At 33.1% G+C, this 16944-nt stretch overlaps 2 protein-coding genes across 3 annotated transcripts in view; both read right to left on the reverse strand.

The window, feature by feature from the left end:
* LOC127181432 (electrogenic aspartate/glutamate antiporter SLC25A13, mitochondrial) overlaps positions 1 to 4173 on the reverse strand; it is a 60326-nt gene extending 56153 nt beyond the window's left edge. Inside the window, exon 1 of one of the 2 annotated variants that reach the window (XM_051136182.1) lies at positions 382 to 4173. In XM_051136182.1, coding sequence (XP_050992139.1) covers positions 382 to 393 — 12 coding nt within the window. In that variant the 5' untranslated portion in view covers positions 394 to 4173. The remainder of the gene's footprint in view (positions 1 to 381) is intronic. The other variant, XM_051136183.1, reaches the window with a different exon arrangement.
* Positions 4174 to 13430: 9257 nt separating this feature from the next.
* sem1 (SEM1 26S proteasome subunit) lies at positions 13431 to 15384 on the reverse strand. Its single transcript, XM_051136198.1, has 3 exons — positions 15231 to 15384; positions 14608 to 14701; positions 13431 to 13686 (listed from the first exon to the last, which is right to left on the reverse strand). The coding sequence occupies exons 1-3, from the start codon at positions 15304 to 15306 to the stop codon at positions 13644 to 13646; spliced, it is 213 nt and encodes a 70-aa protein (XP_050992155.1). The 5' UTR covers positions 15307 to 15384; the 3' UTR covers positions 13431 to 13643.
* Between the last annotated feature and the right edge of the window lie 1560 nt (positions 15385 to 16944).

The raw sequence follows: 16944 nt of genomic DNA on the forward strand, positions 1-16944 counted from the left end.
AGGCACTTGTAATCTCAAGATCAACTTCAGCTCACTACAAGAATGTTTAGCATCCCATAAACCCCATGACACCCATTCAAGCACTCAAGCAGACGCTGGACAGTCTATCTGCAGGGGTTTGATGCTTCATCCGAGCTCTGTGAAGTGCTCTTATGTCTCAATGTCATTGAGAGACGCTAACATTCACCCAGGACATTAGCAGGCTAACTAGCTCTATCACACCGGCTACTGTGTACTGAAGGTTATCAGTTAATCTCCCCCGCGTATCTCCAATATCCTGCTATGACGTTTTCTGGATATATACGTATGCTTCGCGATTAAATACTGAGCTCTTTTCATCTGCAGAAAGCGTGGCTGTTTTTGTGCGAGAATAGCGCTTACCTTTGCTGCCATGCTCAGCTAGCGCACAACTATAGCAACAGGAAGACTTCTGGAGCTTGATGACGTTTCCATGGAGATCACGTGCGGGACAGTAGCAGCTGTTGCGTGTGGAGGAAAGCGGATGAAACGCTCACGTTCCTAGGTGCAGTAGATCGTCGTGTCCCTTTCACATATGGGCCATTCTACACAACTGTGGTGCAAACTGTTGTCCCGCAACCGAAAGACACCTTTAAAAAGCAGATAAGTATTTAAATCTTATTTGTTTACTAAGATCATTTTATTATCTATTGGATCCCACAAAAATATTTAAAATATAATTAAGCTTAATATATATTAAATCATCATTTAGTGGGTACTTTCAATTGGGAAGTTGCTGTCCCGAACCATAACCCCTAAATTTCAACTTATGAAAATGATAATTAAAAAAAAAAAAAAAAAAAAAAAAAATTGCCATTGCTGTTTTTAAAAATATCTTTTGAAGTGAAGTGACAAAAAAAATATTTTAGAATTTCATTGTAAAATGTGAAACTTTATGTACAAAAAAAGTGTCCCGCATTTTTATGTCACTACTAAAATAGTGCATGTTTTAGTCCATTGGCTGAGACTGATTGTAAATAAATCCCCACATTTATGATCAGGAAATATTCATGTGTCACTGTCTCTAGCTACATGGTGAGTAGATAGACCCCATCATTTTGAGGTAATGTGTTCAAAAGTATATAAAATCTGTGTGTAACTTTAAAGAATGTCACCAAACACATTTTTCTATAATTAAACACACCTTTTTGAGTGTTATTCCATAACATTTGGTTTCTGTGTGTGTACAGCTGTTCACAACTGTGCTAGCTAACCATGTGCTGATTAGCATCTTTGAGCTAGGTTCAAAAGTATCTAAAATTGTCACTAACGAAACAGTCACGACCCAAACATTTGGTTTCGGTAATGACATCTTTGTTTTTTTGGGTGTTATCCCATAAAATTGTCGTAACAGCCACAACCAAAACATGTCATCATTGTTTTGGTAGTGACAAAAGGGAACACATAATCCTTTATTTGGGGGAAATAAACAAAATTTTAATACAGTTATGCAAATTTTTAATATTTTAGTATGTTTTAGTAGTGTTTTAATTCTGTAATGTGATGTGGTCGCTACCAGACATTACCGTCACTACTGAAAATGTGCAGTCATGACGAAACATGGGATGTTTTGTCAAAAATAAAGTATACTGAATTATCAACTAAAATGTTATTATAGTGTTTGGTTCAATGTATATTCAAACTAATGAATCCTTAAGTTTGAAATCAGAATGGTCAATTTTTTTGCCTTTTACGAAGAAAAATTGGATAAATCACACTTGAAATATTGTTAAAATTGTAACTGTTAATGATTTACCGCTGAAAACTTTTTAATAAAATAAAACATTATATAATACATTATATATTACTGTGTTTCGGTAGTGACAAATTTAGGGACAGGACAAATATTCCAAAACTTTCAGAAAATACTATATGAGAATTAACTGCACAATTACTAGAAATGTGTACCTTGGATATTATACAATTTGCATACATACAAAATTTGTGGAAAAAGATTTTTCCAAGACGTTTTAAACTCTGACTTTGAACCAATTCTGTAGAATGGCTCATATAATTTCATATTATATAAATATCAGTCGATTTTAAGGATGTTAATTATATTAGTTGGTTTATCTTAGTTAATCATTTTAGTTAGTATATTCACAATATCAGGGGTGAATTTTAAAAGGAAGCCATTGCACATGTTATAATATTTCCTGATCTGCACTAACTTTTCATTTTTTATCTCTAATTGAAAATTTTCAAACAAAACATATTTTTCAAATATATGTATCCCTTTATTCTTCCACCTGTTAAATGTCATTCATTTATTTTTGTTTATCAAAAAGCCATTAATGACATCATCCTCTGGAACTGACATCATTTTGGTGGGATTATAGTAGTACAAATATGATCAACCATTAGCAGATGAGTTGATTAATTATGTAATGTTTTGTAGAATTATTTCATTTTACTCACTTCAAAACACTCACTGTGCTAAAATAAAAAAAATTAAAAAATGCTATATATATATCACTCTCAGTGTCTCACTGAGCAATATTAGCTCTTTATTCCCATTATAATTTAAAGTTTTAGTGACTGAGCTTGACCAGAACATATTTCTGAAAGTCTGGCTTAATAAAGCATGTTCTTTCTTTAAAAGTTACATAGTTGAAAAGGTAATGCATAACAGAAGGAATGACCCATGTGGTCTCAGACCCTCCATTGCACACAAGTGTAGTTCTTTATTTCTACAATTAAACATGATGTGGAATGATGAAATGTTATTAATATCTGATGTCATCTGATTAAATCAACTGAAATATATGATATACACTCTTTTAAATTTTAATAAGGTAGTTATGAGTTATAAGTAGAAACAGACAAGCAAAAATATATTAAATAAAATAAATTGAGAGCTGGATGACATGCTAACATAAATTCCAAATGATGAAAAACTAAAAAACATACTTTTTAGTGAATATATTGGGAATATAACAAATCTTCCCCATTCTATCTTCATAAGCTTTTTATTCAACCATTGGCTGAGCAAAGAAGGAACAGTTATCATTTTCCTCGGTATAAAAAACAGTTTAAAGGAGGAAAAGGTCTCTGACAGGGGATGGTCTTCAAAAATAAAATGCATTTTGAGCTCAAAATAATTCAAAGCGTTTTTCTGGTGGCTTCTGGGATTCTTGGAGAACCAGTAGGAACCACAGTATTTTTCACAGCAGGCTTTCTCCGTTACTCAAATGGGCCTCACAGGGGAAATTCTCTTCCCCCAAATATCCATGGCACCTGCTCTATCCTTTATTCAGAAAAATATCTTAAGATATACAGTGATGCATTCTGTTAACACTTTTGAAAGTTGATTACAATATTTAAATTTATATACATATAACATATCTTATTTTAAAAGGTTAGTTTACCCATTAGTAATTATTTAAAAGTATATAAATAGCAATACATCAAATTTCCAAACTACACTGATATATAGTCTTATAAACAATGACAGAACCTTCTCCGTGCTTCTACTCCCCAGTGGCCGGATTATTTTGCCGAACCAGAAGACCTTTGACACGTCTTGACCAGGGTCGCCTTCTGCCTCTCCTGGGACAAACATCTGACAAACGGACATCTTGGGCAAAATCCCCTCATTTTCAGTTGTCTAAACTGAGAGGTTTAAAAATAGAACTACTTATAAACAAATGATTGAACCACTTTGTTGCTCTTTACCACTGGAGTGTCTCTAATAATGGTCAACGACTGGGGACTCCAAAGGTCTCTAAGGTTAAATACCTTCTGTTTTAAGTAACAGAGGCATGGAGATGTGGTTTTACAAAGTTGTGTCTATTTGAGATGTTGACAGTTTAATTATAGTCTTTCAAGTGCTGATGAAGATGACTGACGTGATTTAACTTCTCCTTGAGCATGTCTGCCTCTCTTTAAGTTCTGTATCTGGTCAGTGATATAGAATTTAATAATCAAATATAGAAATTAGAAACGAGATCGAGTGTCAGAGGTATTTATTTCACGTGGGTAAATATAGTGTAAATGGAAAAGCACAAAAACAAAACATTTCATGTTAACAGGTTGCTTTTTCACTTTTAAAAATCTTTGTCAGCGTTCAGAAGTTCTAAGGTTATTCTTTCTTTTATACTGTTTTCATTCTTTATCACTGATGTCTGTTTTATCTTTGTCGTGGAAAGATGTCAAACTGAATTAGTAGCGAATCAGATAAAATATATATAATTCCCCTGACAAAAACAGAATGAGCACTATGGGCCATGACAGACACAAAAATAAATCTGTTTGAACAACATGCCACCAACTAACTTAGTAAGTCTGGTTCAATTCAATGCGCAAAACTATAAAAAGTTCTGACAGTAGTCCAGTGATATATATAGACAAACGAGCAGTAAGCAACTGTTGTTCCTAGTTAGACTTTAAACCTGAGCTGACTGATCTGTTTATTTTTATAGAGTAAAGTGATGGCTGTTCACTATTTATTTGGCTACTCCCCCAGCACAACACATCTGTACACTACAGTCACCTGAACCTGCTTTGCAAAAGCCTCATGAAGTCCAGCTCCTGAATGAATCTGTTTAACATCTTTCAGTTCAAATGAGTGACTACACTAAACATGCTTTGGGGCATATGGGATGGACTGAAATTGGCCCTCTGGAGGGACGGGCGGATGCGCCGGGGCAGTTTGAGAAGGTCCAGGCAAGCAGGCTTTAGCCATTTCTAAAAACAAGAGCCCACACTCAGACCTGCAACCTGAGAGGATGAAGGGTACCTCTCCACCTAAGTGAATCCAGATGCTGCCCACAAACACTGCGGAGCGAGTCAAAGGCTCTGGGCTGCACACTTGGACCTCAGATTCCTGCTCTTTCTCATAGCTGCTGATCATAGGGGCTGTTCAACAGCATTGTGGGAGGGAAATTATCAGCCTCGTTCGTCTTTGAACAAAACAAGAACACCAGAAAATCTTTAAGTCTTTTCCTTTTCCTTCTCCTGAGGACATACCACCTGGCCACAAATCTAGATACACAAGTCATGCTGGAAATCTGGAAAGTTGTTGGATTGTATTAGGGAAAAAAAAAAACAGAAGTATGGCTAAAATACAGGACAACAGGCTATATACATATATATATATATACACACACACACACACACACACACACACATCTTTTTTTTCCTTATTAAAAAAATTAACAATCCTGTTCACTGTTCTGTCAAAACTAATGGGAGCCTGTAAGATGAGAGGACAAAAAGTGTTCTCATACATGAACCTAGAGATGAGCCGTTCTAAAATGAGAAAAAATCTGAGTTTATATATTTTTCTTATGTAAAAATTAAAACAAAACAACATTAGGCTGCATAAAAAAACTGCAGCATGCTTAAAATACAGGACAATAGGACTATATTTATAATATCTATTTAAAAAAAAAAAATTTAAACAAAACTACCATTCAAAACTTTGAGGTCAGTAAAACTTAAAATACAATACAATTAAATTAAATTAAAGTACATAAAATAAAAAATAAATAAATGCCACTTTTATTCAGCAAGAATGCATTAATTTAATAAAATGTGACAGTTTTTCTATTTTTTTCTTATGCAATATTAAATTCTGTACTATAATATAAAAGTTAAAACAAAATTACCATTCAAAACTTTGAGTTCAGTCAATTTTTAAATACAATAAAACAACATAAAATAAAATTAAATTAAATAAATAAATAAATGCTACTTTTATTCAGCAAGAATGCATTAATTGAATAAAATGTGACAGTTTTTCAAAAATTTTTCTTATGCAATATTAAATTCTGTACTATAATATAAACTTTAAAACAAAACAACATTAGATTACATTAGACTGCATTAGAAAAAAAAATCTGAAGCATGGTTAAAATACAGGAGAATAGGACTATATATATGGATATATATATATACATATATATGCAATATTAAATTCTGTACTATTACTATAAAAAATAAAACAAAACTATCATTCAAACCTTTAAGGTCAGTATTTTAAAGAAATAAATGACACTTATTCCCAAGAATGCATTCATTAATCAAATATGACAGAAGACATAGCTGAAAAAATATATATTAAACAGCACAACTGTTTTCAACATTAATAATAAGACTGAAAATGTAGCTTTGCCATCACAGGAATAAATTACATTTTAAAATATATTAAAATAGAAAAAAAAATGTAAATTGTAATAATATTTTACAATATTACTGTTTTACTGTATTTGTGATCAAGTAAATGCAGCCTTGGTGAATATAAGAGACTTGTTTAAAAAATATTTAATAAATATATTAAATAAATTATTTTAAATGCTACAAGTGAATTCAGACAGATAAAAATTAATTGTATGTTAACTGATATTGGTACTGATATGGTACTGATACACTGCGCATCCCTAGTCAAAACATTTGATATTTTATTTTAGAGATTTGGACAACATGAAAAGCACATCTAAGAGATGAATGGATGTGCATCAACAGATAGCTCTTTTCTTTTTATTTTGACATCTGCATTTTGGATGAGGAACAAAGACACTGCATAGTGTGGTTCTCATGGCTACAGAGTGGCCTATGCAAAATACAAAACAAAAATCACCAAGGATGCATCATGTTACATGTCACTCAATCCATTTCAAGCAAAAACGAACAATCCTGTTCACTGTTCCGTCAGAACTGACGGCAGCCTGTAAGATGAGAGGACAAAAAGTGTTCTCATACATGAACGACAGAGATGAGCCGTTCCAAAAAGAAAGAAAATCTATTATTTGTAGAGAAACTGATGTCAAATAAAAACCCAAACGCATCATAATGGAAGCGTGTTCTGATGTAATATCATTATAGCATTTCCCAGGATAATCTATGAGCACAATATCCATGTACATTTGAGGTTTTAATGACGCACTGCCTCTTGTATTCGGAGCCAAACAGAAAAACGAGTGAGATTCCACACACTCCGCTTCCCTTAATCAGAGCACATGTAAGCCGGCACAATAAGCAATGATTCAAAGCTCGCTCTCTCCCGCCACGACAGAACAGCGTTCCTTAGCAGGGAGCCCTTCAGTTACATGTGTCACTTCTAATTTCGACGAGCTGCATGATGGCCACCAGACACTCCATCATGAAACACACACCAGCTCTTTGTTTGCTTATGTGTTTCTTTCATTTCCCAATCCCAAACACAGCGGTATGAAATAAACTGCACATTTTCCATTCCATTTCAGTAGGCGTTGCCTGCTTTGGCTCATTTTAAGGAAGTTTGCCACTCAGAGGACAAACGGTTAAATTAAAGATGACTAAATGATGACTAAATTTCCCAACATTGAATAAAAAAGCTTGAGTTTGCTTTTGAAATGAGGTTGACAAATGTAAGATTTTGGTTTTCCCATCCTGTATTTAGACGGAGAAAAAGCAACGTGAATGGGTCATTAATTTGCCGCGTATGAAAAATTACCAGTGAAAGGACTGGATTATTGAATCCTGCAAAAGGAGGGTGTTTTCAGTGCATGTTCCTATTAAGACGTATAGTAAGGAATCAAATGTGCTTGATAGCATGTTAACCACCTGTGTGTGTGTGTGTGTGTGTGTGTCTGTGTGTAAGACAGAGAGACAGAAAAAGAGAGATAGAGAGGGTCCACATGCCTGAGCGCTTTGCTGGATTTGTGTCCTGCCTGAGGGTGAGATTTGGAACATTGTTGTTGTCTTGTGAGCAGACAGCCGCTCACACATGATAAATTGTTTCCGTGTTGAGCTCGTACTATAAGTCTGTGCCTCCGCCAGGCCTCCCAGACTCTCAAACCCCCAAAGCTGCATTTTTCCTATTTTACAGTCGCACTCCACATTTCATGTGCTCATGAATCTATTGGCCTCAGCGCAGCTTCCAGTTTATCCTTATTTACTTGTCAAAGTCAGCAATGAAAGCAATTTAAAAATTTAAAACTTGGAAAAAATATCAAAACACATTATATTCATTTTAGTGGAGATGAACTAAAATATCTGCATAATTTTAGCTTTAACACTAGTGAAGTGTTGGACACACTTGACACTTATGATCTAAAAAAAAACCTTTTAAATATCAATATGAAAATGAAAAATTATATATATATATATTGTCTTATAAATAGAAAAAATACAATTAAATATACATACATGTTATAAATATATACACTACCAGTCAAAAGTTCTGTTTAAAATAACTGCTTTCTTTTTTAATATATTTTAAAATGTAATTTATTGCCATGATCAAAGCTAAATTTCCAGCATTACTCCAGTCTTCAGTGTCACATGAAGCTTCAGAAATCATTCTAATATGCTGATTTGCTGTTCAAGAAACATTTATTATTGTTATTATTATCAATACTTAATTGATTGGGGGCGGGGGGGGTAATAGAAATTAATTCTTTTATTTAGCAAGGATGCTTTAAATTGATCAAAATTGATGATAAGGATATTTAAAATGTTAAAAAAGATTTCTATTTCAGATGAATGCTGTTCTTCTGAACTTTCTATTCATCAAAGAAACCCGAAAAAAAATCTACTCAGCTGTTTTCAACATAATAATAATAATAAATGTTTTTTGAGCAGCAAATCAGAATATTATAATGATTTCTGAAGGATCATGTGACTGGAGTAATGATGCTAAAAATTAAGCTTTGAAATCACAGGAATTAAATTTTAAAATATATTCAAACAGAAAACAGTTATTTTAAATAGTAAAAATATTTCAGATTTTCACTGTTTTTGCTGTACTTTGGATCAAATAAATTCCAATAAAAAAGTTGAATAGGTCAGTAAAGTGACAAAAGTGACATTAAATACATTTATAATCTTACAAAAAAATGTATATAGGCTATATAAAGGCTATACACTGTATATTATTATTCTAAAATGTGATTAATAGTAATAATTAGTAGGTGTGTACAAACATTTGACTAGTAATGTATGTGTTAACCTTCTGCATATATATTCTTATTCACATAGTGATTCATCAGTTATTGTAATTCATATGTTTGTTATTCACTAAGGCACGGCATTTCAAGTACTTTCGCTTTTAAAAGCAGTTTGACAAACATTAATGGTTTTAAAGAAAGATGAGGTGTAGCCCACACCTGAAAGGTCATTTGAAGTCTATCTTACAGTTACTGTGGAAATAAGAGAGCTTGAGCGAATGAGATGATTAATTAATAACAATTATCAGAGCTCTGATAATTCGCTAGCGAGGATAACATCAAGAGTGCCTAATTGCCCCAACAAGTCTTGATGTGCTTTCCTCCTGACTGTCCAGGGTTATTAAGTGCGGTGGGTTGCCTTGATATGTCGGACATGCTTAAAATATGATTGCGGGACTGATGGAATAAAAACAACCTGTAATTGCTGGGTATCGCTGAGCTTGAAGATGATTTAGGGGCTCAGTGGGGAACTGAATAAATAAACAAATAAATAAAACCTTTTCACATTTAGAACAAACCACTTAGACTGTTTCTAGCATTGTAATGATATGACAAGATAATTATTTAACCATTATTAAAGCACTGTATAGTGTGGATTTGATATAGGAGTCTGGACTTTTTATTAGCATAAAAGATAACTCATATAAAACACAGAAAACTGTAAAGGCGTTTGTTGTGTTACTTTGTTGTGTTAAAGAGTTAGTTCACCCAATTCTGTCATTAATTACTCACTCTCATGTCCTTCCAAACCTGTAAAAACTTTGATTATCTTCAGAACACAAATTAAGATGTTTTTGATGAAAGCTGACAGCTTTCTGATAGACAGCAACTGTACTGCCATGTTCAAGGTCCAGAAAGGTAGAAAGAACTTCGTTAAAATATCCATGTGACATCAGTGGTTCAACCGTAATGTTATGGAGCTACTAGAGTACTTTCTGTGCCCAAATAAATCAAAAATAACGACTTCATTCAACAATTTCTTCTCTTCATTCTTTACCAGAGTACCAGGGCGCACGCGTGCATTCCTCTGCTTGTAAACAAGAAGCAGCGCATCCGGGTTCTAGCCGCATAAAATTCAGAACGCCTGCAACTAATACTTTTTATAAAACAACCTGCCTTAATAGGTTTGTACATTAGCAGACCAGAATGCATTTCAGCACATAATTGTTAGATTTTGGTCTCAGAAACATGTGTTTTATTTTCATAAACATTCACTTTTTTTTTTATATATATATCTTTAACATTTCAATTCTAACCGTTTTCAAAATGTATGAATCAGTAAACATTGCAATTATAAATTACTGTTCAAGATTTTGGGATGTGTCATTTTTTAAAAATATGTTTGAAAGAAATCTCTTAATTTCATTAAGCTAGAGCTTATTTGATCAAAAGAGTAAAATAAGCAAATAAGTTTTCTAATGTATTTTAATATATTCTAAAAGAATTTTTATTTTATATTTAACATTTTTATAACATCAAGGACTTTTCTGACATCAATGGAAATAATTTCCTATGTAAAAGTTCTTCAAACGTCTCTCTAACGCAAAATGACGGAAAACATCCGCTTTGTTGTTATAGTGACACTGCAAAACCCTGACCTGCGCAATGGTAACATTCCCAAATGCCACAATGAGCCCTACAAGCAAAATGCACAGCGGAGAAAATGAAGAGTAACAGCTCTTTTTTTCCATACAGTGGAAAAAGAAAGACAGACAAAGAATTACATATAGAGAGAAAGGGGGCCTGAAATGAGGTTAACACACTCACTTACACTGATACACGTCCTTTTAGGGTCCCTCAGTGGGGGAACCCTCATCTCTGTCTTCAGAAGTTATTTTCCACCCTCAATAAACAGGCCAACCATTGTCACATGGAGGGCTCTCGTTATTATTTTTTGAAGTAATTACACCTTATTATCTGTGTTTACTTTAGCGAGGGTGAGTGCAGGTGTGGGACAGGGAGTTGTGGGTGGTGGTGATGGGCTGCACTGCTGAACAGTTGCCCCTGTGAGTCATTTTTTTTTTTTTTTACTCAAGGTTTGGGCATTGTAGCTGTGCTCTGCCACTAATTTCAGACCCACAAAAGAAACGTGCAATTAGGCCTATTATTGCAGCAGCTGCGCGCTCCCTGCACGACGGCCCCCTGTCTTCTCTTGGCTCACGGTGGAGATGCTTGCTGTGGTCTCGAACACCCCAGTGCGACCGCAACACCCATCCTATGTGTGACAGAAACACCACAGAATAAACAAATAAACTGGATATAGCTTATCAGTATATAAAAGTGAGGGTGTGAATTAATTTTTCATTATAATCAAACAAATTGTGATGTTACGCTTTTTCTCAGATACACTGATACTGACAGAATTAACAGTTAGTGTTAATATATTAATAGTATATCCGCCTTGTTTTTTCCGTAAAAGCGAGTGTGGGCATTTGTAAATTTTATGGGTCTGGCTTCTGGTCTCATCTGCGTCCAGCTATTTTTAGCTGTACAAAACAGCTCGTTTTCCAGCATAATATTACTAATTGGCGTGTCTTACCATATTATGTTAATGAATTATCTTAATTATGAACACACTGGTTTGTAGTGCACAACGTTTTACTGCACTTTATTATTCTTCTTGTTATTTACCTATGCACCTTTTTTTAATCATTTGTAAATTTAATGGGTCAGGCTTCCAGTCTCTTCAGTGTCCAGCTATTTTTAGCTGTACAAAACAGTTCGTTTTTTTGCATGATATTGCAAATTGGTGTGTCGTACCATGTTATTTTAACGTATTGTCTTAATTATGAACACATTGGTATGTATGCAAACAGTTTTACCATTTACTGCACGTTGGTATTCTTCTTCTTCGCATGCATTAAAATGATCAAATGTGACTTTTTTATTTAAATAAATGCTATTTTTTTACTATCAGTAGAAACTTATATCAGTTTCCACAAAATTATTAAGCAGCACAACTGTTTTCAACATAAGAACTGTTTCTTGACCATTAAATCATCATATTATAGTGATTTTTGAAGGATCGTGTGACACTGAAGACTGATGCTGAAAATTCAGCTTTGCTATCACAGGTATAAATTACATTTTAATTAGTTATTAAATTATTATTATACAGCTAGTGTACACAAGAGACTTCTTTCAAAAAGATTTAAAACAGTAACAATTCAAAGCACTAATTTATCATTTGTTTTCCTAATTAAAAAAAAAAAAATTATATCAAAGCCATCTTTCCTGACTGCTTTATACATTTTTTAAACTGAAATTTCAGATTTTTCGTCATTGATTTTAGGTCAGGATGAATGACCTGTTGACAGGATTTAAAAGGATCCAAATTCACAAGCAATTGCAAACAGGACAAAAGAAATAATACAGTGGAAAATACTACACAGGCCTAAAGATTGTGCGTGCTTAATCATTCTCATGAACTGTGAAACTGACTTTTGGGGAAGCCACAAAGACCCACCTTGCTCGAACACAAGAGGCCAATCTTCCGCCTTCAGGCACAAACAAAATGGCCCTGGAATCTCCACTGTTGCTCTCACTTAGTGATTTTCACACCTCAATGACTCTCCAACAATTAAAATAATGATCCAGCACAGAGCACTTATTTTGAAGGGCATGGGTGGATTTACATGTTATGATTGTGCGCGCCTGCAAGATGTGGGTGTCCCTGATGTCAGAAAAAGAGGATGTAATCATAAATTTGACATCAGGTCATTAATGTCAGAATCAACAATAGAAAATCTACTAAACAACACATAGCTGAGCAAGTAGATGCAGCCTTCATACATGTACATTTAGAGCCTTAACACAGCAATGCGATGTGCATCATAGCCAAACAGGCAAACTGCTGTCACAAAGAATTTAAGTTCTAAAACAAATGATTATTTCATTCCTTTACAAATTATATTTTGAATTTTAGACAGAGAAAATATGTAACAAGAGGCTTTAAAACACAAGCAAATGACTCCTCTGCGGTAGGAGATGCCTTACTGGCATTGATTTCAGCTCATTATGTCCTTGGGACTCACAGCCACAAATCCAAAGAAATCATTTTGCTGGGGGGAGTGCGGCTGGGCAAATTGGCCTCTGGTTCCGTGTGGGAGCCCTCGCTGTGAAGAGCAAAAGAGCAGGGCCCGGTCGGGAGTGGGCAGGCCCAGGCAGGACCGGCTGGGGCTTCACGCTGTGACCACCTCCGTGCCTCTGACAAACACTTCACTGGATAATCTCCCCACCAGAGACTCTGCCAAGCCCCATGAGCTTGGGGGGGAAGCGTCAGGGCACAGCCGAGCAGTTTCTCCATGGACACGTGCAGCTGCATAACTGGATGTTACATGAAAATCTGCTCACTGACTAATAATATTTACCAGACTTTGCTGTTTGGATTTGTGATTAGAAAGACGATTACAAATTCATTTATGCAAAACAACACTCTGCCTCTGAATATATATAAATAATAACAATAAAAATAAATCAGAATAGGGAAAACAATTCTTTATTATAACAATTATTAACACAAGTTGTATATAAGAGAGGGGGAAACAAAAAACACTGGTATCAGTTTCAACTGACCCGTTTTACAACGCTGGGCTTCTTACAGAAGTAATAAGAGAAGTCACATTTTCTACTGACAGAAGAAACTGACAATATTCAAATGTGGAAAAATATATTTTCAGCTCAAGTAGTCCAATGTTAGGAGGTTTCCATCTTGTATCCGTGTTTTTCAAGCTCTGCTCTAAAAGATAGGAAAAAAGTAGGGGGAAAAGATGAAACTCACAAAACAAATACAGAAAGTTTTTTCGTTTGTAAAAGTAATTACATTTTCACATTAAAAACCGTTACTATTAATAATAATATCAAGAGATACTATTATATTTTTTGTTTATATTCTGGATTAGATTTTTAAAAATATTTTTATGTCAGAGTTAACAAGTTTGTGTTTGTCATTTCTATTATCTTTTGTTTTTAAATGTTTATAGATTTTGTTTTTTACTTCTAGTTGTGAAATTAGTTTCAGAATGAGAGTTGGTGCCTTGTTTTATATATTTTTTATATATTGAAAATGAGAATGTTATTATAAAAAAAAAATCTAATTGGTTTTTTAATTTTAATAATGAAACTTAAAACACTTTTTACCAAATATCATGAGTATCTCCCTCTCACCACACATTGACTAAAACAACCATTTCCAGTGCTGGAGATGAAAAGTATTCCATTAACAATATCAATAGATTTAAAACTTTAAGGCTTAAGAAAAGGTAAATAAAATGTGTACGCATATACCTTTTTAACTTACAATATATATTTAAAAGAATATTAAATGGCTGTATTTACAGCAGTCACGTTCTCACACATAGGAAAGTTCATAAATGTGGTTTGAGGCCACCATGAGTGTCGGTTAGCCATCGGACTATTAAATCCCTTAGGGACTGTTTTCTTCCAAATGAGTTTAACCACACTAAATTCTTCAGAAAAAAATGTGGGTTTCACATGGACTCAGGATGATTCTGGCAATAGGCATTAGGACAAGACAATGTAATCTGTCTAACATGATAAACTCTTTGTGAATTACACTCTATATTTAGTATTCAACCATCTACAATTAAAAAGTGCCAAAAGGTCTGCTCTACTTCATGTCTATAATTATGAAACCTACCTCAGCTGATTAGAAAAGTCATCCTCTACGTTGTCATCATCCCAGTTATCTTCCCAAACATGAGCGTCCTCATCTTCATCCAGACCCGTCCAGTCTGGGAATGACACAACAGTTAAATTAGGCTGATGATCCACATGGGCCTGAATCCAACACCAGCTCAAACACCTTACACAGCGTGGAGCTATAGGTTTTTTTGTTTGTTTTTCTCCAAGATTAAGAATAATAATAAAAAAAAGGGTCATAAACTTAATTCTATACGTCTAATCATTATTCTTAATTGGAAATTACAGAACAAATTTGAAATAATAACTGTAAACAATACAGCTATATTAGCGTTTGCTAAAAATGCTAACGGCTAATAACGCTAGTTTCTTAACTTCTGTGGATCAAGGAGCGCTGAAATACTTCATAAGAAATAACACATATTGCATTTATTATTTCATTCATGTCTTTTCTTTTCAAACGCGACAAAGCAAATATTTACTGAATAAAACCAAGAATGTTTTCTCGGTTAGCTTAGCAATGCTAGCTGAGTCACTGTCGTGTCGTTTGTGCTTATTTACCCGTAAATTGACTAAAAAGTGCATTTTTACACAAAACAATAATCATTTTAATTCACTCACCTTCTGCTGGGAATTCTTCAAACTCATCATCCTCCTCCAACAGCCCCAAATCCACTGTTTGTTTCTTCTCTGACATGTCGTCTGCTACTGACCCAGCGGCTCAACACAGTTTACTGAATATGATATGCGCATGCGCGTGCAAAACAGTGGCTGAGACGATCATCTCTTGGACATTCATTATTGGAAGTTTAAAGCTGTTTGAAGTTAAAGCTGTTTGAAGTGTATATTCATGACGGCTCTGTATAACGAATGTGGCTGAACAGACCATAATGTCTACAGTGATTCTAAATAAATGTATTTATTTACTGAATGAATAAGTATTTATTTATTATTTTAAATTAAGTTCTATTTATTGTTTTATAATAATATAAATATTTATTTCAGAGAGAGAGAGAGGCTGTGTAATGTAAATATGGCTGAATAGGCCATATTATCTATAACTCTCTAAATTATTTTTTTAATAAATGTATTTGTTTCTTTGTTTCTTTGTTTGTTTACTTGCTTCTTTTTACTGTTTAAAAATGAATACACACTAAAACATAACATATTGTAATAGATGTAATAATATTAATATTTATTAAGTTATAATGTGATAGATAGTTAATTTCTGCATGCAAATGAGTAGAAATTCTTCCATTAAATGTACATCTAATTCTTTGTCTGTATTGTGTTTAATAATTTGTGGAAATAAATACACATCAAATTTACAAAACATTTTATTTATTTATTTATAGGCTATGAAATGTTAATATGACTGAATAGGCCATATTCTCTCTCTCTCTCTCTCTCTCTCTCTCTCTCTCTCTAAATTATTTTTTTTTCTGAAAAAAATGCATTTATGTATTTACTTACTTTTATATGTATATATATTCTGCATAAAAAAATATTTTTTTTTGTATTTACTGTGTTTAATAATTTGTGAAAATAAATACAAAATATTTATTTATTTATTTATTTGGTTGGTTGGTTGTTTATTGGCTTTGAAATGTGAATATGGCTGAATAGGCCTGAATTATTTTCGGAATAAATGTATTTATTTGTTTACTTATTTTTTAAATTGATTTTAAAAATAAATACACATTAAAAATATTACATAATTGTGCGTGAAAATGAGTACAAATTCTTCCAATGAAGGTACATCTAATTATTTAGTATTTATTGTGTTTAATAATTTGTGGAAATAAACACATCAAATTAACAATATATTATAATACTATAAATATTTATTTATTTATTTATTTATTTAAATATATTTAAATCTAATTATTTGGTACATCTAATTATTTGTATTCATTGTGTTTAATAATTTGTGGGAATAAACACACATCAAATTTACAAAATATTATAATACTATATTTATTTATTTATTTATTTATTTACAGGCTGTGAAGTATGAATATGGCTCAATATGCCATATTGTCTATATCTCACTAAATGATTTTTTTCTAAATAAATGTATTTATTATTTACTTATTTAACTTTTTAGTGTGTTAAAAATAAATACACATTAAAAATATAAGTAATAAATGCAATACTATTAATATGTATTATTTTATAATAAATAATTCTGCATGAAAATGAGTAGAAATTCTTCCAATGAAGGTACATCTTAAAAGTTATATAACAGCCGCAGGCAAAAACATTGTGTAGTCTAGATAAATGACAACACATACACCACAAAACCACACATGCCACAATGAAAATTGTCTTGTGG

The sequence above is a fragment of the Labeo rohita genome, chromosome 19, assembly GCF_022985175.1.
Source record: "Labeo rohita strain BAU-BD-2019 chromosome 19, IGBB_LRoh.1.0, whole genome shotgun sequence".
Lineage (NCBI taxonomy): Eukaryota > Metazoa > Chordata > Actinopteri > Cypriniformes > Cyprinidae > Labeo > Labeo rohita.

Coding starts and splice junctions, on each gene's coding strand:
- sem1 (XM_051136198.1), bottom strand. CDS start 15,306: ATGTCAGAGAAGAAACAAACAGTGGATTTGGGGCTGTTGGAGGAGGAT. Junction 14,702..15,230: donor TGAAGAATTCCCAGCAGAAG/GTGAGTGAATTA, acceptor TGTCATTCCCAG/ACTGGACGGGTCTGGATGAA. Junction 13,687..14,607: donor GACTTTTCTAATCAGCTGAG/GTAGGTTTCATA, acceptor CCTATCTTTTAG/AGCAGAGCTTGAAAAACACG.